This window comes from Paramisgurnus dabryanus, chromosome 6 (genome assembly GCF_030506205.2).
Source record: "Paramisgurnus dabryanus chromosome 6, PD_genome_1.1, whole genome shotgun sequence".
NCBI lineage: Eukaryota > Metazoa > Chordata > Actinopteri > Cypriniformes > Cobitidae > Paramisgurnus > Paramisgurnus dabryanus.
In genome coordinates this window covers 9,673,467-9,697,720 of record NC_133342.1, presented here as the reverse complement: position 1 = coordinate 9,697,720, position 24,254 = coordinate 9,673,467, and the positions used below count along the sequence as shown (strand labels likewise).

Below are 24,254 nucleotides of genomic sequence, written 5' to 3'. Positions count from 1 at the left end.
CAGGGATCGATACCACGGTCTGAGAAATGTCTATGTTTGAGCGGCGTGTAAGGGGTTAATGCCTCTTGTGTTGTCCAAAGAGTTTACAACAAACTGGAAAACTAGTCCCTTGTTTTTTTGTTAAATTATATGACAAAAGCTGTTACCTGTAAATTTAAATCATGTTTTTTTTATTAAGTACTCGTTATCGGCAAGTACTGAAATGCAAGTACTCGTACTTGTACTCGTATTCCAAAAAAGTGGTATCGGTGCATCCCTACCGAAAAGGCAGACAGACAGACAGACAGACAGACAGACAGACAGACAGACAGACAGACAGACAGACAGACAGGCTGGCAGACAAACAGACAGACAGACAGACAGACAAGACAAACAGGCAGACAGACAGACAGACAGACAGACACACACACGGACAGACAGACAGACAGGCAGGCAGACAGACAGGCAGGCAGACAAACAGACAGACAGACAGACAAACAAACAGACAGACAGACAGACAGACAAACAGGCAGGAAGGCAGACAAACAAATAGATAGACAGGCAGGCAGACAGACAGCTAGGCAGACAGACAGAGAAACAAGCAGACAGACAGATAGACAGGCAGACAGACAGACAGACAGACAGACAGACCGACAGGCAGGCAGGCACAGACAGACAGAGACAGGCAGACAGACAGATAGATAGACAGGTAGATATATAGGCAGTTAGACAGACATATAGACAGGCACACAGACAGGAAGGCAGATAGACAGGCAGGGAGACAGATAGACAGGCAGACAGACAGACAGACAGACAGACAGACAGGCAGATAGGCAGACAGACAGATAGACAGGCAGATATATAGGCAGTTAGACAGACATATAGACAGGCAGACAGACAGGAAGGCAGATAGACAGGCAGGGAGACAGATAGACATGCAGACAAACAGACAGACAGACAGACAGACAAGCAGACAAACAAATAGACAGGCAGGCAGACAGACAGACAGATAAACAAGCAGACAGACAGATAGACAGGCAGACAGACAGACAGACAGACAGACAGACCGACAGGCAGGCAGGCACAGACAGACAGAGACAGGCAGACAGACAGATAGATAGACAGGCAGATATATAGGCAGTTAGACAGACAGACAGACAGACAGACAGATAGATAGACATAGAGACAGACAGACAGATAGATAGATAGATAGATAGACATAGAGACAGAAAGACAGACAGATAGATAGACATAGAGACAGACAGACAGATAAATAGATAGACATAGAGACAGAAAGACAGACAGACAGACAGACAGACAGACAGACAGACAGACAGACAGACAGGAAGGCAGATATATAGGCATTTAGACAGACAGACATGTAGATAGATAGATAGACAGGGAGACAGATAGACATATAGGCAGTTAGACAGACAGACAGACAGACAGGAAGGCAGATAGACAGGAAGATATATAGGCAGTTAGACAGACAGACAGACAGACAGACAGACAGACATAGAGACAGACAGACAGACAGACAGACAGGAAGGCAGATATATAGGCAGTTAGACAGACAGACAGACAGACAGACATGCAGACAGACAGACAGACAGACAGACAGGTAGATAGGTAGATAGACAGACAGACAGAGAGACAGACAGACACTGTAGACTGAAAGACAGACAGACACTGTAGACAGAGAGACAGACAGAGAGACAGACAGACAGGTTTGCTAAGGGCAGTTGAGGTGATGATATTGCTGCTCTTTGAGCCAGCCATGTGTACCTGCGGCAGAAACCAGTATATTTAAGCTGTGCTTTCCAAAAAATGTGCATTGGTTTGTACACGTGTGCTCACATCATGTAGACCCTGGAGTCTGTGGATGAGGTTTCTGGCCACATCTCAGTTGACCGCTGCGTTTTGTGCTTGTCCTGCCTGACCAGTGACCATAGATTTTACTTTTACAAAACTTGGAGTCTTTAAAAACATCTGTTAAACCTTCCACGCTCTTTTCTTTTCTTCTGTTTTCCAAAACCCATTACCCCCTTTCCTTGGCATCGTTTATTGGTGTCTTAATGTGGGCAGAAATACCAGCCAGCGCTCCATGAAGCCAAACACTGGAGCTGCACGCCTGCGGGTTTAAGAAATGCAGGTGTGCTGTCCAGGCCTTCTGAGAGATGTTTTCTTTAAAGCATGGTTCCTCCCAAAAACATCACATCAGTTGTGGGTAAATATCCTGCTGTTTCTAACGTACGCCAGCGCTTTAAAGCTGCAAGAGCTTCTCTACAGGATCACTTCAGTTTTGGTTACTATGTACTTTAATGACCTTCCTTGCCCAAAAAGTTGCTTCTGAACTTCTTAGGGGAAAACATCAGGAGTTTGCTTAACTCTTAATCTAAATAAACCTTAAACATTTTCATTTCTTACTGACGATTTGTTTCAACAAAAGTGGATTTGGGTTCTGCAGGTCTCAAGCCATTCGTGGTCTGTTTGACCTGTAGGGTTCACTGTGACCCTGGGGTCACTGAAGTCAATGTGATGTCATCAACAAGAATAAAGCGAACAAAGACTTTATCTGGTCAAATGTTGTTACGGCACTTATTTGTTACTTGATGATGATTATGGGATCAGGCCAAGTTTAAAACCATGGGCACCTGCTGCGGTTCAACTTAACTTTCCAGGGGCTTGAATTTATTCTATGATTTGTTAATTAAGGCTTTGAGAGGAACAGATGCCAAAGATAATACGGGCTGGTGACGTTCTGTATGTGGCCCGGGTTTTTGAAACAGGATCACTGCTGTCCTGAAGAGCAGGTGCTTGTGGTTTGACCTGAATCGGTTCCCGGTGTACAAGAGGTCTGACTGCCTTTACAGCTAATGAAACCCAATCTCAAATAGTTTTTCATTTATGTCCCATGAGTCATAGTAGAGGCCCGGTGTCTTTAAAGTGCACCCAGCCAGGGCATACAGCATGAAGTTTCTTCACAGGCCTCATGTCAGTGATCATGGCAGATGACCCAGTCTATCTGTCTTACCCTCTCCTTTTCCGTCTGTATATTAATGCATTTGGCAGGCCCCATCTAAAGATGTTTTACAATGGTACACACATTTTATCAGTATGTGTGTTTCCTGGGAATCAATCCCATGACCTTTTTGGAACAACATGAATATCTGCATGTATGTGTAATGTGACTTGTGTTAGTTTTTTTCTCCACTGTGTGTGTCTTCGGTGTCACCAATGCTATAAGTAACTGTTTTCTCAGAAATATCTCTGCTCATCTCTGCCTGTCTTTGTTAGATGTGGACCTGTCGGTGTGTAAACACACGGGACCATCATGCTGTACACGGAGGATGGAGGAGAGCTACAGAGCGGCGGTCCTGAGAGACACCACCCAAAACATCAGATCAAACAGCCTACAGCTGAGATACATCATCAATGCACATGCAACTGCTTTCCAGGGTAGATGAATGGATGAGTGGACAGATGGATGGATGGATGAATGAATGAATAAATGGGTTGACAGACAGATAAACTGTAGAAATTAATCAAAAATTGGATTAGTTTTTTAGGATATTCAGTGTTAATCTCTTTGTATTTGTTCTGAAATTATTTTAAATCTGAAAAATACTGTCATCAAATTTTAATTGATTATTTAATTATGAATTTACCAATGAAATAATCTGTATTATAAGCAGCAATATTCATCTTCATTTGCTAAACATTTTAAGGCAAATATTTTTGACAGATGTGCACAAAATTGGCTAGATTGAATAGAGGAAATAAATGAATGAATGGATGGATGGATTAAACATTTTAAGGCAATTTTTTTGACAGATGAAAACAAACTTGCCCAGAATAAATAGATGGAATGAATGGATGGATGAAACATTTTAAGGCAAACATTTTTGTTGTATGAGCACAAACTTGCCCAGAATTAATAGATTGATTGATGGATGGATGGATGGATTAATGTATGGGTGAATGGTTGAAGGGATGGGTTGATGGATGGATAGATGAGTATGGATAAAAATATTTTAAGGTAAACATTTTTGACAGATGAGAACAAACTTGCCCAGAATTAATAGATGGATGGTTGGATGGGTAAGTGGTTGAAATGATGGGTTGGTGGATGGATAAATGAAAATGGATAGATGAATGGATGGATGGATGGATGAGTTGGTGGATGGATGGATGGATGGATAAATGGGTAGATTAATATATAAAACATTTTAAGGCAAAACATTTTTATGGATAAGAACAAACTTGCCCAAAATGAAGAGATAGGATGAATGATGAGAACAAACTTACCCAGAGTTAATAGATGATGGATGGGTAAGTGGTTGAAAGGATGGGTTGGTGGATGGATAAATGTAATTGGATAGATGAATGGATGGATGGATGGATGAGTTGGTGGATGGATGGATGGATGGATGGATAAATGGGTAGATTAATATATAAAATATTTTAAGGCAAACATTTTTTTATGGATAAGAACAAACTTGCCCAAAATGAAGAGATTGAATGAATGATGAGAACAAACTTACCCAGAATTAATAGATGGATGGATGGATGGATGGATGAATGAATGGGTGGATAAATTGATAGATGGATGGATGGGTGGGTGGATGGTTGAATGTAAATGAATAGATGGATGGATGGATGGATAAAAACAAGGCAAACATTATGGATGGATGGATTAGTCGGTTAATGGATGGATGGATGGATAAATGGGTAGATTAATGTATAAAACATTTTAAGGCAAACATTCTTTATAGATTAGAACAAACTTGCCCAGAATGAAGAGATTGAATGAATGATTGAATTAATTAATGAATTAATGGATAATTTTAATGCAAACATTTTTGACAGATGATAACAAACTTACCCAGAAGTAATAGATGGAATGAATGAATGGATAGATGGATGGATGGATAAAACAAGACAAACATTATAGATGAGCACAAACTTGCCCAGAATGGATGGATGAGTTGGTTGATGGATGGATGGATGGATGAATGGATAAATGAGTAGATGAATGTATAACACATTTTAAGGCAAACATTCTTTATGGATAAGAACAAACTTGCTCCGAATAAAGACATTGAATAAATGAACGAATTGACGGATGGATAATTGTAAGGCAAACATTTTTGACAGATGAAAACAAACTTGCCCATAATGAATAGATGGATAGAAAAAAAAATGGATGGATGAAACCTTTTAAGGCAAACACTTTTGTTGTATTAGCACAAACTTGCCCAGAATGAATAAATATATAGATGGATGGATGATAAATTGGTAGATAAATGGATTAATGGATGTGTTGATGGATGGATAAATGGGAATGGATATATGGATGGATAAAAACATTTTAAGGCAAACATTCGTCATGGATTAGCAAAAGCTTCCCCAGTATGGATAGATGGATGGATGGATGGATGATAAATGGGTGGATAAATGGATGGGTTGATGGATGGATAAATGGGAATGGATAGATGGATGGATAAAAAACATTTTAAGGCAAATATTCTTTATGGACGAGCACAAACTTGCCCAGAATGGATGGATGGTTGAATGGATAAATGGTTAGCTGAATGCATGAATGGATGAAACATTTTAAGGCAAATATTCTTAATGGAACATGGATGAGCACAAACATTGAGTGTGTTTGCTGTGGTTGGAATAATATATTGTAATGGCTTTTAAAAGGGCATGAGATACTGGTCCCAGATCAGAGTGTTTGCTGCCTTCACTGCATGAAAAGAGCTGTATACGGACAAATACGGAATGGGAAATCCCTGCTAAACTTTAGGTTTGCCAGATTTTTGAGGCAGAGTGCTTGGAAAGGTAATACACCAAAGTAAACCCGTGAAACATCCAGAAACCTTACGTTTGTGGATGTATAAAGGAACTGGTGGAAGTTTCCAGGAATCCTTACAGCTGGTTGTGAGGAGCGGTGGGTGTGAGGTGTGAACGGCTTTTTATATGTTAATGACCCACAGGTAGAGGTGTCTTCTTTGTTTTCAGAGCTGAGTGGGGTGGGGTGGGGGGTTAACCATGTCTCTTTAAGACAGCACATACAGTATTGTGGTACATAAAAACTGTGTTTTCTAAATATGTTTATTATTAATATAATTTAATTAGTCTATTTAAGAAACTAAGCATCATTCAAAATAACTAAAATTCAATGGACACAATTACCATTTTAATGTGTGAAAATTATGTCTCTGACTCAAGAGAAATGCAACAAATATTATTTCAGAATATATATTTCCAACACTTTGAAAACATGTCTCCAACTGCCCTAGGTCAGAATATTGTGAACGTATCTCTCAATGCTGCATACATCGTTTAAAAGAAGCCGTTCAAATGACATCATGTAACTCATTTTTGCTAGCTAGGATGTTGATAAATTAGTCAGTGAAATGTAAAGCTGCTTATTTTTGCTGATGTCTCATGATTTGAAGTTCACTGTTTCTATTGTTACTATAATTCTACCCTAACATTTCATTAAATCTTTTAAAATAGAAACAAAAATATCAATAGACAGGTCCATAATCTAAAAGAAAGTCTTTCACATGTGGATGCAAAACATGTTGGGTGAAACAGACTGACAAACTCGGGTAAACATATCTGCAGATACCTGTCAGCTACTGTACTTCTAGTCCAGAGGTGCCCAAAGTAGGCCCACAAAAGACCTTTAATTTTTTATGTTTCATGCATACTTGAAGGTGTATAAAATGCATCACAAAACCTAATGAACTCGGGTACTATAGGCTAAAAATCAAGAGGTTGCGGCAGTGGCACACAGAGAAAAGGATATTTAAAATTGATTGGCAAAACGATTTCTTTTTTCTACAAAAAGCCTTGGAAAATAAAACTGCATTAGTTATGCATAAACAGAGTAATGTTTGCTTATTTATTTTTAAAATATTAGAAAATTATAAATTAGGGGTTATCAGGGCAACTTTAATTTTAATATAACACAACAACATTTACGTTTGGCCCACGGCCCTCAGTCAGGTTTGGCCCTTGTAAGGAAAATGTTCGGGCACCAATGAATGTTCTAGTCTATCTGAGGAGGTAACTTTCAGCATATGATAATGCATGCTTGCACAAAGTCAGACCACATATTATAATGTTTGTCTTCAATCAATCAATTTAAACAAAAGAGATGGGGACTTTATAATATAATAAGGGTCCATATATCACAGTGAAAAAAGACATACATGTATTTTTACTTTAACATGAACTAATGCTGAGTTACAGCATATCATATATTGAAGAGTCATCATTAACTACGACATGTTTTTCATTGTTAGTTAATGCAGTCATTTACAATAAATTAATTTGAGTTCATGTTGTAGTTAAGTAAGTTCAGTAAGTTACATGTCTTAACTCAGCATTAGTTTATATTTACTAATATTTAAGTAAGAATTCATTTAGGTATACGTTCAATGTTTCCAATGATGAGCAGTTAATCCACTAAACCCAGAGATAATTCCTGAGGCATGTTTAAAGAGTTTTGTATTTCATCAAGAAGGTGCTGATTCACAAAGATTTTATATTTAAGAAAATCTGAGCATCATTCCAAATAACTGTTAACATGTTTGTCAACTAAACATGTTTTGTAAACGTAATAAACTTTATAAAAATATTTTTTATTTTTTATTAATAATCAAGTATAAAGAACAATGCATAGTGTGAAAACGCGGATTATAAAAAGTATATTAAAGAAAAGGACTACATTTCCCAGAATGCACCTGCACCTACTCATCTGCCCCCACCCTTCAGGTGCGACTGCTCAACCTATGGGCTTGACGGAAAATTCAAATCGCGAACCGTTACTGCCTGGACTACTCCGTCTCTTATTTGTTTGTTTGCTCATCAACAGTAAGGTAAGTTTGATTTAATTCATTTGTCTGCATCGCGCTGATCGGTTGCCTATTTGTTCATATTATGTTATTAACTATGATTCGTTTTTGTCTTTATACTAGAACTGTTTGAATTTAAACCACAAACAGTAAAACATTAAGGTTATACGTGGTACACAGCGGTAAACATGAGGTTAAAAATACGCGAAGTAACATTCAAACCGGGCTGTTAAAAGAATCAATTCGATGTTTAAATTTTTAAAAACAAAACTTTAAAGAAGCCAAGATGAGACGTTATTTGCTTAAAACAAACAAAACAACAGTAACTCGTGTGTTTGAAATGTTAGCAGCTAGCAAGTGTCTCTCTGCTATTTTAAATGGTACTGACGATCTTTTGTTGTTTTAAAAGCTCATTCAGTTCTGGTAGATGCTGCTTATTTTTCAAGACTGTTTTAATAGCTTTATATTGATTTGTAACAAAGCCAGCTTCACTTTAAGAGAACCTAGATGCTAATTGTAAAGAAGCTTGGAGTCATAATATATTTAAACGTTATATGTTTGCTGTTCTTCATCTTTTTAAATATGAAGTCTATACATGTTTGTGTTTACAGAGGTCATGTACACTGTGGTCAACTTTGTGGACGATGAAGAGGTTTCTGGGTAAAGCTGATGTATGTTTAATCATTCAATGATTACATTAAATTAAAATCAAACATGTTAAATAGTAAACGGATGAATTGTGATATGTGATTTTTAATTCTGTGTTTGCCAGAGAAATATAATGAAGTAACAGTAAAAGCTAAAACATCAGACTGATCCAGACACTGAAGAAATTGATGTCACTGCAATCTGGCCAAAATGATGTAAGTTTAATAATTAAATTATTAAATTAAAGAGGTTAAATCGTAAATAGATGTGTTATTTTTTTATTCTGTGTTTGATAGACAACTATATTGAAGTAGCCTACTGTAATGAAGCTGCAGAACAACACATAGACTCTGAGGACATAAACACAGAAAATGAAGTAAGAAGATGTATATTAAGAAGTTCTTTGATCATATATTGTTGTATCTTTGTACAGTTTAATGCAGTGGTTCTTAACGTTATTCCTGGAGACCCACTGCTCTGCACATTTTGTATGTCTCCCTTATTTAACACACCTGATTCAAATCATCAGCTCATTAGAAGGGATCTCCATGAACTGAACTACGTCTGTCAGATAAAAGAGATATACAAAACATGCAGGGCAGTGGGCCTCCAGGAATTACGTTAAGAACCACTGGTTTAATGTTAACTTTCTAAAATGTACAACTTTAATTCTATGTCATTTGATTTGTCGTGTGTATGTGTATGTGTATTAGTATTATGCCAAATACTTATATGTACTTTTATATTTCCAAAGGGCTCCAAAGAGATGTCTGTCCAGATGAGGGTGCATCAACGTTACATTTGCTGACAAGTATTTGCTTTACAATGTAAAACCTAACAGTTAACTTAACTCGAACCATTTAAGGAAATCGGTTGCCTTAACCCATTAAGTTTAAAAAAAAAACATACATTTGAGTACTGTGAACTTAAGTCTTGTGCAATAATGCACTTATATTTAGTTAGTGTGAACTTAAATATAAGTGCATAACTGCATGTGACTCAATTTGTTTAAGTTCACAGTACTCAAATCTATGTGTTTTAAAACTTAAATGGTTTAATGCAACCGGTTTTCTTAAATGGTTTGAGTTTAGTTAACTTTTAGGTTTTACAGTGAGAAATTCTTGAATAATTCCAAGACAGAGCTCTGCAATTGTATCTACACTGCAAAAAATCAGTTTCTAACTTAGGATTTTTATCTTGTTTTTAGTAGAAAAACTAAAAATTCTTAAATCAAGATGTATTTTCTTGATGAGCAAAATTACCTAAGAAAATGTCTAGTTTTTAGACAAAAATATACAATTTAAGTAAATTTGTGCCTAAACAAGCAAAAATATCTAACAATGGGGTGAGAAAATTGTGCTTGAATTAAGTTTTTAAGAAAAAAGAAAACTTAAGATTTTTTCAGATATTTTAGCTTGTTTTAAGCACAAATTCACTTAAATTGTGTGCATTTATTTATTTTGTCTAAAACTAGACTTATTTTCTTAGGTAATTTTGTTCATCAAGAAAAAGCATTTTATTTAAATAATATTTCTACTGAAAACGAGACAAAAATACTATGTAAGAAAGTCATTATTTTGCAGTGTAGGACTGATTTCTTGAACAACTATATTGATCTTGCTTTATTTTATTTAGATATTTACTACATTACAGTGGCAGCTGGTGACTCCTTTTTTTGTGAGCACTCGATGCAAAGTTTGTCACAACATGTATATAGCCAGTCATTTGTGTGGTTCAAAATATGTGTTCTGCGTGTATGTGCATCACGTGTTTTGACTAAACCCGTGATGCACATGGTTTACATGAAGCAACAAACATATTTTAAAAACACAAGCAACACACATGACACTCCGAACACTTATTTTGAATTTGCACCCCTCGGATGAGCAGTCACGAGCCGCCACTGCTACATTACATTGTACTGCTTTGAATGTAATTTTTATTGTTGCTTTTATTTTGTTTTATTTTACTCTAATATTGCTTTCTCTGTCTGTATATTTATGAGTTTAAATAGTATTGTTTATGTATGCAACTTTTAATATTTGTGTATAATATTATTTTGTTATTGTGACAATTGTGAATTGTTCAGTTTTTTATTAAATAAACATTTCAAACTCAATTCAAGTTTTTTATTTTACATAAGGGTTTTGGGGTGTATATAAATATGAATATATATATATATATATATATATATATATATATATATAGTGGGGGGGTTTGTAGTCTATCTGCATAGCAGGCAAATAACCAATCAAGTCACTAAGCTATGAGGGCTTGGGTTGGGCTTAATACAAAGTGTAACCAATCAAATGATCTCAACTGGAAAGTTTCAAAGTTGTGTCCCAATAGTTGTCAGAGTTTTGGGAGGGGGTTTTAAAAGCAACCAATCAGTGTTGAGATTAAACACCAATGGAGACACTAGAATTGTGCAAAGGTGTGAAATCCCAGTACCTCTGCAGGTGTGAAAATGTCCCCTGACAAAATCTTCAATGGGATTATTTGCCATGGCAACAAATGGCTGCATGTACCACAGGAATATCCCATCAGCAAGATACATCCGAATTGGTATCATTACGGGAGTTTCCTAACTTGGTGGAATTAGAAGTTTACCCTCAGTGGAACTAGTAGATACATCCGAAAATCAGTGGTGTTTACAGGAGTTTCCTAGTACGGATACACCTCTTTTCATGCAGTGCTTTGTGTACAGTACCTGTGTCTTTGTGTGGTTGAACTCATGTAATTGTTAAAGATACCGTGGTGGGTTTGTTCCATGTGGTTTGTCAGCCTGGATTGATGGAGATGCTATAAAGTTTCATCTTTGGCGTTGGTTACAAGCAAGTGGGAAGCCGCTTTTCATCATCTTGATTAAAGCCTCGGATGTGTCTATTAGGAAACTATGAGCTAGCGGCATTTAGTCTCAATTAAGCTATTATGCTAGGTTCTGCTTTATGAGTTCAAATTATATGTAGAAGGGGATTCAGGTTTGCTTACTCGGTCTCACAAGTGTGTCTAACCCAGTGGCCAAACCATAACCCACAGTAGGGCTTTAAAGAATCTCATTCATACGCAGGGTTGTGTGTGCATTGGCCCAGAGAACCGGTTGTTATTAAAGTCTACCGTCAGTTCATTCATATGTATATATTAGGGCCGGGACTTTAACGCGTTAATTAAGATTAATTAATTACACAAAAATAACGCGTTAAACATTTTTAACGCATTTTAATCGCACTTATTTTTGCACCGCGGAACATTTCTCATGAGTTTCGGCGGACCGATTATACTGGAGCACCAACTAGCGTTCATGACTTCACAACAAACCATAGTGAACATGAACCAAGAGGCTGATGAGATCGCTTTGGTTGGCCCCGTGGATGGGAATTTTTTTTATAAAAAACGAACGGATGTAAGCGTCGATAAAAGCATGGTTGTGTGTAAGCTATGCAACAAGGAATTCACATATCACCGCAGCACATCGAGCATCTCAATGCAAAACATACAGCCGCTAGCGTGGACATTAGCCCGACTCCGGCACAACGACCTATTCGGACGGGATTAGTTTTACATAGGGATGTGGGGTAAAGCAAGTTTTTATCAGAGCTTCTCGGTGATTTTAGTCCAGTCCGAATGCTCCATGTCAGTAATCATTACGGACAATGTCAGTAAAGATTACGGCGTCTTTTACCTTCTGTAAAAAGGTCCGGAGAAATTACCTCAGGTAATACAAATCCAGTGCGAATAGACCAGCTGTAAATATACACGTAAATCGCGTCATTTCCTTTTAATTTGCGGGTTTCTTTTAAAAGCGCTTAAAGAAGCATTTACTTGCGTTCTAGACGGAGAAACAAGTCAGTTACAAGTCAGTTTCTGAATAAAACACGACACAAACTTTAAAAAAAAAAGTCAAATTTACTTCTCAGAGGCATGGAACTGTTTATGAAACTGACGTTCTCCCCAAACTGAAATTAAACACAGTGTTTCGCGTTTTCCTTGTCTGTGTCATGTTGTTTGCACATCTGATATCTGGAAGCAAGGTAACGTGCACGTGAAGACGAGAGGTGACGCGCTGCGCCAACGAGTTACCCCTCCCACTTCTGAATGTTTTACAGAGATTTCTAATCCCGTCCGAATTGACCATTAATATTACCGACGTCCTGTGGTAAAATTACATTACGCCATCTACCCCTGTAAAACTAATCCTGTCCGAATAGGGCTCAATAAACAATATTTTGTTGCTTAAGCTTATGTATTCAGTCATTATTCATGGTACACTCTAAGAACGAATGTGTTAAAAACAACACATTAGTGTTGATTCTGGGACAACACACTAACTGCGTCGTCCTGGAATCCACCCATCTCTGTGTTATTATTGAAACAACACATTTTGTTATACTTGAACACAAAATCAAGACAAAATGACTCATAATGTGTTAAAATTACACATAATGTGTTAAAAGCTTACAGCACAATGATGTGTATAAAATTAACACATCCTTTCTAAGAGTGTATACTAAAATCCATGTAAAAAAGTACTTCTTAATGTTCTCAGGTCAAATATTTATATGCGATTAAAATGCGATTAATTTAGATTAATTAATTACAAAGCCTCTAATTAATTAGATTAATTTTTTTAATCGAGTCCCGGCCCTAGTATATATATATAGGCTTGGTGTGAATGAATGAGCTCTCAGAGGCACTAATTCAGGCCAATGCTCGGGCATGATATACTAACTAGATCTAGTAGTAATATCCCACATAATGGATATTGTTGTTTTCTATTTCTCAAAAGAAAAGTGCAAACCATACCCATACCTTCATTTAAACTGCTCAATCAACTCTTTGTCCTTTCAGACAGACATTGATTCTTCTATAAAATTACTACCTTATAATACAGACCATTACCATAATGATTTTGGTCGTACTGTACCGTCATCATCTAATTCTGGGCAGAACAGACCTGCGACTCGTTTTTAGTTCATGACCCACCAGTTGAAAACAATTGATGCTTTAGTTTTGAGGCTGATGCTTTCCCCAAAACTATTCGAGTTATGTGTCTGCCTCTGTTTGTGAAAATCTGTCTCTTCTTATTTCCCTGGGTTGTGTTCAGTGGACTGATTTCAACAATCTATCTTCACTGCATTTAATCTGATTTTGGTGTTTGATAAAAGGCCACTGGAAAGAGTTTACACTGTCTGTGAGAAAATGAAATTCATTTTTATGAAAACAAATTTGTACTTTTTTCAACTTTAGCCGGCTTTCCTAAAAACACAGTAAAACTGAGTGATGAAAAGTTAGGGTTGGCCGATCCAATACTTGGGATCAGTATCGGGCTGATTCAAACGTTTTTTTGCTGGATCAGGTATCGGACTAACAGGGACGATTCAAATCTGATAATGTGTGTTACTTGTTACTGTTATGAAAAGTCAGACTGTTATTAAAGCACCATAAACGTTTCTATACACTATATTCAAAGTCTTCCTAACATATTTGACAGCTTTATGTGAACAACAAATGCATATTTGAAGATATTTAAGATCACAAAAACTGAATTGTGCTTTTACGTGTATGTGTATAAATCCTACAAATGCATATCCATTAAGGTCAGTCACTAACATTACTGTCAATGCCTTTTTTTAGGGCTGTGAAAAGAGTAATCGTGATTAATCGTATACAAAATAAAAGTTTGTTTCGGCATTATATTTATTTATTTATTTCAATTGTGATATTTTTATTATATATAGATTAAAATATATATACATGCATAACATTTTTCTTAAATGTATAAAAAATAATTACACACAGTGCACACACATATATTAATGCATATGCATTTGTAGGAGTTTCCCTTTCAGACATTTTATGGGGGGAGATATTTAAATTTATTACACTAAATGTAATATTCTGATTGGCCGTTCAGGACATTTGCAGGTTTGTCTCCAATAATAACCACTCAAAACCCAAATGCTGCAAATCATTTTGAAAGGTACAGTTTAATATTACACAAAAAATTTATATAAATTTGTCATTTAATAAAATATTTTACATTATATTTTAAATGGTAAAACCAAAGATAGAGTTCATGACATTGGAACATCTTGTCTTATCTTAAAACTAAAAGTAAAGGGCGATTTACAGTCGTGCGTAGGTCCTACGCCGTAGCTGTGCGTAGCTCTGCGTAGCCTGACGCGCACCTCACAAAATCTCTAACAGGGCGTCAGATCTACGCGGACCGCAAGCACTGTGATTGATCAACCAGAACCCCTCCCGTCAGGTAAAAAACTGCGTCATAGGTATTTCCGTTTGAGACGGTGAAAACAAAGATGAGCCAAGTTGAGGAGTGATTTAACTCAAACTGCAACATAAGTCGCTGTTTATTTACTTCCATCATTGCTGGTCTTCTCAAATTATACACAACAAGTTGCTATTTCTTCTTCGTTTGTGGGTTAACTTGCTTAGCTTCTTCTTCTGTGACGACTTCTGCTGCTACTGTGGTTACACGCGTGATTACTGCCAACCAGCGGTTTCGCGTGTGTTTGCACGTCGACGCGGAGGACGACGCAAAAGTATAAATGAAAACCAACGCGGAACCTACGCCGTCGCGGCTACGCCGTAGGACCTACGCACGACTATAAATGGCCCTTAAACGTGTTTGCCTCGCTGAAGGTCTGCATTAGTTAAAATGAGCAAAGTAAATATTTCAAATCAGTATTTAATGCTCCTTACCTTACTCATGAGGTAAATAGCCATGCAATAGGTGGGTATGAAATAAACAAACTGCTGTCTATACATTATCCCTTACAAATCACGCAACACGATTTGCGGCATTATCTAACTTCTAAATACTGTATGCATTTAAATTTTCTTAAATTGCGTGGTCATTATGGAAATGAGATGTTGCGCCTGTGTTCCTTAACTTGTGCTTTGTCAGTACCCAGAGTAAATCACTCCCAGAAATTTCCACACCCATTTCTGCTTTTTTGAAATTGTCCTCTCACGCTTATTTACTTAGTTTAGTCAATTTTGCCATAGAGTTAGTACATGTATATCAAGTAGAGATGAATGTGTACTACATCGCATTACTACACACAAACAGATCTGGAATGCTTCTTGATGAAAATCGATGTGTGTGAACCCAATTGTTGATCAGCACTGACAGTAGATTTCTTCTTGAAGCCAGCTGAGCTGTGAGGAAACCCTTCTCTCCGTCGCCAGTTTTCCGTTCCAGTCTGCTCCTCATTCTCTTTGTTATTCCTCTTTTCTCATCTTCATCATCGATCGCGTGACTCGTAAAGTCTCAGAGGAGTTACCCTCCTCTTCCACATTCTCCTCCCACAGATCGTTTGGCTTTTCCGGAGAGTAGATTTATCCGTTGACTAATTGACATTGCCATGTTACTTCCTTAGCTGGCCCTGGACAACGACTTATGTCCTCTGAAGAGAAAAGGATTGAGGCATTTTGGCTGGATTTTGACGGACCGACGCAAACCCAGCGTCTGATGTCAGAGCGAGTAGGCTCGGGACAGGAAATAGTGCTCATAATGTAGTGCTAATAGAGACAATTTGGTGGCTTCAGTCTCACACTAAACGCACCTGCTATGTCATTCCCATGGAAACGGCGGAGAGGATAGAGTCTAAACATGTTGTCCGGTCTGTGCAGACCAGCTGTCGTGAGATGGATGCTGATGTTCGGGGAGTTTGCTCGCCATTCAGGATAAAATGTATGGTTTTGCTGTTTGCTTAACGAAGGTTTGAGAAAGATTTAAAGTCCCCAGGCTTTCTTTAGTCCTCGAAAGAACGCATGCTGAGGTCTTTAGGGAGGAAACATAAAAATGCTGATTCTGGAAATGATTTAGCTGCATCAACATCAGTTTAGATTAAGAGATCAAAATTAAGATTGTGAGGAAAAAACAAACAATTTAGTTTCAATTAAAGTGCAAAGTTCTCAGAAATCTAGCTTTGCAAAAACCAGCTTGCCCACCTAAAACTATTGTTATATGGTTTCCAGCAGTCCTAAAAAATCCAACTAGTTAGTTGACAGTTTATGAGAAATGGGGATTTATGACCATGTTGCTAATTTAGAATGGTTTTTGATGTTCAGGTTCATAAATATGGCTCAGGTCATGGGCATTTACAGGTTTTTTGCAAGCCAGGTAGTAATCTTAAGTCTGATAGCTTATAAAAGTGATGGCACGCCTCTCCAACAACAAGCCATTTGGTGTGAGCTATCATTCATACCCGTAGCACAGGATTGGACGTGCACCAAAGTTTAATGCCTAGAGTTTGGGCTTTGTTCAAATATCTAATCCCGTGTATAAGCAAGAGTAATAGTGCAAAGCTCTAATGATAAATGTTTTTAAGAAACAGGAAAGAAAGCAGGAGTAGAAGCAAAGTGTAAGCCATGGGACGTCCACGGAGAAAGGGAGTGGTATCGTCTCCAGAGCACCATTATAGCCACTTTCACACGCCTTTTAAGTTGGCGCCTAGTGTCCTTGTGTCTTATTATCCACATCATTACCTCAAACCGAAACGGACAACCAAACACACAATCCAAAGCCAACACGGCTCACGTTCCCCACCCTCTCTCCTTTTCTCTTCCAACACCATTATGTTGTCCCAACATCAGGAGAGAGATGAGATGATGTTTTGATTTCCCCGGTTGTTGTTCAGTCTTTCCTAAAGCATGGTGAAACTAAGTAGGATTTTCATGAGAAAAACCCATCACCAGTCATCCCAAAACATGTTTCAGATGTCTAAGGAGCTGGAACCAGAAGAAAGTGTCCGGTTGGAAAAGAAAAATGTTTTTCATTTTGAAAATTTAAGAAGCAGTTCACCCAAAAATGCTGTCATCATTTACTCTCATGTTGTTCCAAACCTGTATGACTTACTCGTGCAATCAATTTGAACGCGAATGAAGAACCATTCCAGACTATACTGTTTGCTCTTTTCCATGCATTTGCATGAAGTTCATTATTTAAACTTTTTCTTTAGTCTTCCACTATAGTAAGAAAGTCATACTGGATGAGAATAACATCAGGTAGAGTTTAAAACTGGACATTTTTTAACTGCATTTCCATTTGCAGATTTGCGCAAAACTTTAGCTTAATTTTCTTAATGGAAACGCGTTTACATTAACACTGATATGCAACTATTAGTTATAGTTATTAATAGTTATATAGTTTTTCCTTTTGCAATAAGTCATTCCAAACATCACATTGACTGATGTTGGTAGGTTTACTAATATCACATCCACCGTACTGGGCGTTATTTTTAACCGAAGGAGCCAGAGATGTATTAGCCAAACGCCAAGGAAAAAGTCCCTCATACTTAAAGCCTAACTATATAGCCTACTGTCTACAAACATTAATAATATTAACATTACTATACATCTTTTAAAAGGTCTACAGGTTTAGCATCAGTGTATGGTCTCTGTTTTGAGATACAGATGCTCTAGCATCATAAATGTCGTATTTTGTGCCAGAAGTCCAGATGACAACATGCAAAATATAAACGGGACTTCTTACCTTTGTGTTGATATAACGATCGCGAATCGAATCCAGTCTGTTTCAGATGTGTGAATAACCCAATCAAACCGTCCAATAGAATCCATCCAATGACCATTTTTGTCCACAAATGCGTATAAATTGTGAAATATAGATATATTGTCCATTTTTTACCTCAGATTTCGCATGACTGTCTTGTAATAGAATATAATATGCAACCTGAGGACTTTTACATTGTAACGCTGTATATGAGATTACATCCATGTTCAAACCCGCATTCAAACTTTGTTTTTAAAAGTAGGCGGGAGTATAATACATAATATCCAAACAGTGCTGTCAAATATCATGATGTTATCTGACTCGCTTGTTCCTCCAATGACTTCAAGGAAAATATTCATAGACGATCTTGTAGCCAATTAGATAACAAATCCAACGATCTTTGTGTGACGTTTTATTTCCTGGTATGGAAACTGCATTTTATATGCTAACATAAGGATAAATAATAATTAAAACGAACGTGTATGCATGTAAACAAAAGGTTTTTATGTTGGGGCTGACTGGCACTTAGAAAAGGCAAAAAACCCTTGCAAAAACCCCATTTTTGGGCCTATTGACCTCAAATGTGAAACATAACTTTTTTAGACTTGTGGCTTTGGAATCATTGGTTTCACACACATATTTATCATTTAGATTTTTAGTATTAAAAAAGAAATTTATTACAATGTACTATAGCCTCTGTAACTTTTTTAATTTTTAACTTAATTTTGAAACGTGGAAAATGAAGCTCAAAGTGTCTTCTTTCTAATGATACCATAATATAAAATGGTTTAGTAAAAACAACCCTTTTAGTGAAAGTAGGTCTTTTCATGGTTTGGGCCAGAGTGGGGGTGCTTCTCAAGAGGTTAAATCATATTTATGTGACTTGTGTATATCAGGTGACCTGAAAATGCGAATAAACTGTTTCCATTGCAGTTTTGCGAAGTACATCTCTTCCGAAATGCCTGAAAACCACCTCATGCAAGCGTAACTACTTTTTGCAATATATGGGAGTTTTGCGACATTTCATATGGCTGGATTTTCGATTCGCAATGTCAAATTGCACAATTTTAAGGGTGATGGAAATGCAGCTTCTGTCTCTGTCTTTGTGTCTCTCAGTTTTTTTCTTTCTATTTTTTGCTCATATCTGTAATCCAAACCTTCTGTTTTATTGTTTAATTGTTAATGGGATGGATTACATTTTTCAGTTGTGTGGTATTTTTTCCAAGACAAAGGACACAAGTACGTATTTTACTCGTTAATTTTGTTTGTCGTCGCACAAATATGTAAATCCTTCAGTAAATATTTTGGTTTACAAAACAATTCCCAACATTGTCGTTTGAGTAAGCAGAGATTCTTACTCAATCCAGAGCTGATGGTGATGGTTATCGGTGCCAGATCTGCCTTGGGGAATAGACATCAATCATCTTTAACCACACAATCCAATCATTTTAAGCATTAGAGAACGTAGTCATCTCGCACAAGCGCACGCCTCGCATCATGGCATCTCTGGAATTGTTTATCCAAGACTCTTTCGACTCTTTCTTAGACTCTTAAGAAGGCAGATATTTTAACTGTAAGCCGATGAGAGCGATAAGAGTGTTAAATATTCTCCTGTTGCCGTCACCTGTTCTGCTCCTGACAGTGAATACGCTGCTGACGGACAGGAGGAGAAGTGACAGGTGGTTACGTCTGGTTTGGCTTTAAACTGGTTACATTATGTGTTGATGATTTAACCTTTCCAAGCAAGCAATAGCCGTCATTTCACCGTCTCTTAACTATAGACCTGATATAGTACTGCTATGAGTAACCCAATTTTTTGTCCAAAATAAACTTGAATTTCGTTTTTATCCAAATAACTTGTGAGATGTGTGTATATATATATATATATATATATATATATATATATATATATATATATATATATATATATATATATATACGGTTAGACATCTATTAAGTTTTCACTGACTTCCCAAACTTGGCCTTGTTTTTTAGCCTAGACATATGCTCTGTGTTTGGACGACTATTAGAAGTCTTTTGGGTTGACAAACAGTTGTTTGTATATTAAATATCAATCATTTATAACCTCATAATTCAGATGCTAGATGCATTTAAATTCGCTACAGTGCAAATTATGCATTTTTGTTATTTTGCCCATGGTTGTGTCTATTTAATAATAAAATAATGGTTGATACTCCTTATTGTACATGAACTGTGAATTCAGTGACAGGATCCGATTCTTGGAGTGGTAAAAGATCAGGTGTCTATTTCCAAATCAAACCAAAGCAGATTCGAAAATTCTTTCATTTTTTTCATTGCTCGCTGTTCTTCAATGTCTCATTCAGCAGTTTTATGTTGCATGCTGTGTTCTGTCATCGCAGCTGTCTGTACAGAGGATAGGGGTGTATGTATTGTCACTAATTAAAGTGGGATTTTAGAGGCGTGCTGTGGAGGTGATGAACTCATATCAGCGTCTAACACGCGTGAAACACGAGCCCTTGGCTGGATTACGGGGCTTTCTGGGGTGGGGGGTGATGGACCCTTGTGTCTCGGACCAGCCTGGCCCCTGAATGCTCTGAATGATGACAGTAGTGACTGAGGTATGCTGCATGGCCTTGTGGGTAAGGTACTGTCACTCAGCGGTGACAAAAGTGGGTCACTGCGGGTTGCCAGATTTTGTATGACCAGACATTGATTTGAATTGGTATTCATAAATACTATTTATCTAGAGTAAGTTTTTCCTGTTAGCCAACAATAATCACAATGGGTCTCATTCACGAAACATGAGGAGAGTGAATTTTTGTGTAAATCGTTTGTGAAGTTTCGGATTCATGAAAAGTTCACACTTTCCAAATGTTAGTTGGTACGGAAGAAATGTACATCTGCTCCCCACTTCGTGTAAATGGTCCGTAAAACATTAAAACGTACTGTATTATTTTAGACAAACTGATGAGACTGTATTTCAATGAACTACACTGTAAAAAGTTTCTGTAAAAATAAGAGTATTACTGGCAGCTGGTTGCCAGTAACTTATTGTAGATATAAATTTATGTTATTTACTGGCAATAGATTGTTCGAAGTTAAATGAAAATTAAACATTAACAAATCTGTGTCTTTACAGAAGCGCCTAAGGAGATTTAAAGGTCATGTTCTTCCTGATCCCATTTTTTAAACTCTAGTTATTGTGTAATGTTGCTATAATAGAGTAAATAATACCTGTAAAAGTTCAAAGTTCACTGCCAGGCGATATATTTTCTTTAACATAATTCCTCTTTCAAAGCATACAGTGAACGGCCAGTTTGGACTACAGCCCTCTACTTCCTGCTTTAATGACGTAGAACAGTTTTTTGACTAAACTCCGCCCACAGGAATACGTCAGTCGCCAGCTAAGCTAACAGCAAGCTAAGCTGCTATCGAATCACAACACACTAAACAAACTACACAATCCGAACTCATTACGTATTTCTGAAGGAGGGACTTCATAGAACAAGGTGAAACATGAACACGTTATATTGCGCACTGTAAACACAATCAAAGCTTTAAAAACACAGAAAGAACGGGACCTTTAATTTAAGTAATTTAAAAAATGTTTGTAACAACACAGAACAAGGGCACCATTGATTTCCATAGTAGTAAAAATAAACTGGAAGTGAATGGTGACCTAGATCTGCTTTCCACAAATATTTCCCTTTGTGTTCAGGAGAACAAAGAAATGTATACAAGTTTCTAACAACTTGAGGATAAGCTATGATGACAGAATTTTTATTTTTGGGTGAACTATCTGTAAGCTGTCATATTTTTGTGTGTTTGTAATGAAAAAGATAAGGATTGCTAAGGATTACTCAAGTTTGTGTGGAAATTGTGTCTCTTTAGGTTGTAGTAGTCTCAGAAGAATGGGTGGAGGCTGAGGTTATGTCACCAAAACCTGTAACCATAACATTTCACCAATTTTTAAAGAATATTTCACGAGTTTGCATTAGCATGTAATTGTTAGGGAATGAGATAAGGCATATTTGGATAGATGAAACTAGCTGAGAGTGTTGTGATGGGGTGGAGGAGGGATGCTGCAAAAACTGTCACAGGACTGACGTTAGGGATTACTATTTATAGGCACCTCTTCGTTCTGATTGTTTAGGATCACATGACCATGCTCCTCCCGAACTTTGAAAATGGTATTCCAAGTTGATGTTTGTCACCATGTTATCATTTTTTTATCATGTTTTATTGTATTCGTCAGTAGAGTTAAGGTTGCAGTAAAGTGCCAGTATATAAACGTTGAAATATGTCTAATATCTATCCAAACAAAGCCCAGACATCTTTCAATCAAAACTGGCTGTCAGTGAAAAGAAATCTAACCATGGCCCAAAAAGAAATGAATGAAACCAAACACCTTATAATCACTGCTGACTTTGCATACATTATGCAATGTCATGTAATATCATCTTGCAAGTTAATTTAGCAAAAATGACATAAAACTGAATTCAAGTTTATATTCGCTAGAAGTGGGTTACTTGTAGCCAGGCTATATCGAGTCTATTAGTTTACCTAGATGGTGAAATGACAGCTAGGTACTTTTTTTAGGTACATACTGTTTTAAGTGTTATATGTAAAACGTATTTATATTGTATGTTGACACATAGTAAATTGTTTTCTAACCTTGTGTGTAAAATTATATCCAGTTTAATTTTTCAACAGTTCGGCTGCCATGACAAAACGCAGATGAAGTAAAATTGGACAATGCACAATGTTTAGAAGGGGAATTTTATCACTGCTTAATTCAATTGCCGTCAACCTCAAATATTTCTGTGAGATATCCCAGCAACAGTAGTGTGAGCTGCTTAAAGTCATCTTATATCTTTCCTTTATACTATGCTTTGTTCAGTTTTACTTGTGTGACTGAATCTCTTTGCCAACAGACCATGTGTTTAGGAAATGAGTTTTGGTCATTAAGTGGATTAGTCATCTCTAAAATCCTTTTGTAGACCTTCATAAGAGACTATATAACTTCCAATTACATGGCTATAAATCTGGTCCATATTTTGGCTCACTGCTATCCCTGTGACACTGCAATTATACAGTTTGCAAACCAGTAACTTACAGAGCCAAGCGATGGGGGTTAAACCTCCTGTCATAAACCTTTCTTTCTTTCTGCTGAAGTCATTGGGAATCAGAGGCAATGCTTGCAACAGAATACTGCACAATACTGTATCACACTGTCTACAGTTTCAAACATTTGCTAGTTTAAATGAACTGTTAAGAAGTGAAATAGATAAAATAATCAATCAAGGTTGATATTACTGGTATTACTCAAAATTTTGTGAATACCCAGTAACAGACCTGACAAACAACGTGTAGTGCTCCTTTAGTCTAATGGTGATACTCGAATGGAGCAACACATGGTCTTAGATAGATTTTTCCCAGCTGTCAGACCACTGTTGGTTTCATGACAGAGCTTTAAGTTTGCTGTGCGTTCTTGCCTGAGCCTTTCAGTGGGATTTCTTCTGGAAATTCTCATCTCATTCCTCTTTTTTGATTATATCCCCATTTTCCACTGCTCCAGTGAGATGATTGGAGCACCACGTGGACCATCCCTAAATCACTTTCTAATTCCCACTGAAAAAAGTAGGATTGAGAGTTGTGTAATCTCATCTTCATATGGACACAAACTCACCAGCTCTCAGGAATAGGTGAACAGAAGTAGTAGGATCTGGTTTGAACCACTTGAAATTTGGTTAAAGACATATTTTGCCACATACACTTTTAAAAATAAAGGTACTTAAAAGGTTCTTCACAGCGATGCCATAGAAGAACCATTTTTGGTACCCCAATGAACCATTCAGCCAAATGTTCTTAGAAGAACCATTTCTTTTATATGTGTATTTAATATTTTTAATAACCTTTGGTGAAACAGATCTTAAGGGTTCTTTATGGAACCATTTAGCCAAAAATGGTTCTTCTATGGCATCGTGAAGCACCAAGTGTGCACCAACTATGGTGAAGTTAGCAAGACCAGAGCTGAACACACATTTTTCTGTCATCAGTTTTTTCTCTTTACCCTCTTTTGCCGTCTGTTTGTCTGTCTCTCCGTCTCTCTGTCCCTCTGTCCCTACTGGCGATTTCACTGAGCGTTCGTGGCATGAGGCTGCCCTCTGAAATGCGGTAACCTTACACTGCCGCATTCTGTTTGTGGTTTGCTGCTCTCATTCCAAAGCATCCCG

At 37.1% G+C, this 24,254-nt stretch overlaps 1 protein-coding gene and 1 long non-coding RNA gene across 3 annotated transcripts in view; both read left to right on the top strand.

The window, feature by feature from the left end:
* Positions 1 to 24,254, top strand: part of gpc5c (glypican 5c) — a 166,770-nt gene that overhangs the window by 5,760 nt on the left and 136,756 nt on the right. For both annotated transcript variants that reach the window (XM_065262065.2, XM_065262064.2), the window contains exon 2: positions 3,277 to 3,438. In XM_065262065.2, the coding sequence (XP_065118137.1) occupies positions 3,277 to 3,438 (162 nt within the window). The remainder of the gene's footprint in view (positions 1 to 3,276; positions 3,439 to 24,254) is intronic.
* On the top strand, positions 7,232 to 11,184 carry LOC135744111 (uncharacterized). Its single transcript, XR_010530667.2, has 4 exons — positions 7,232 to 8,524; positions 8,626 to 8,716; positions 8,798 to 8,877; positions 9,256 to 11,184. It is a non-coding gene; the product is annotated as an uncharacterized lncRNA (long non-coding RNA).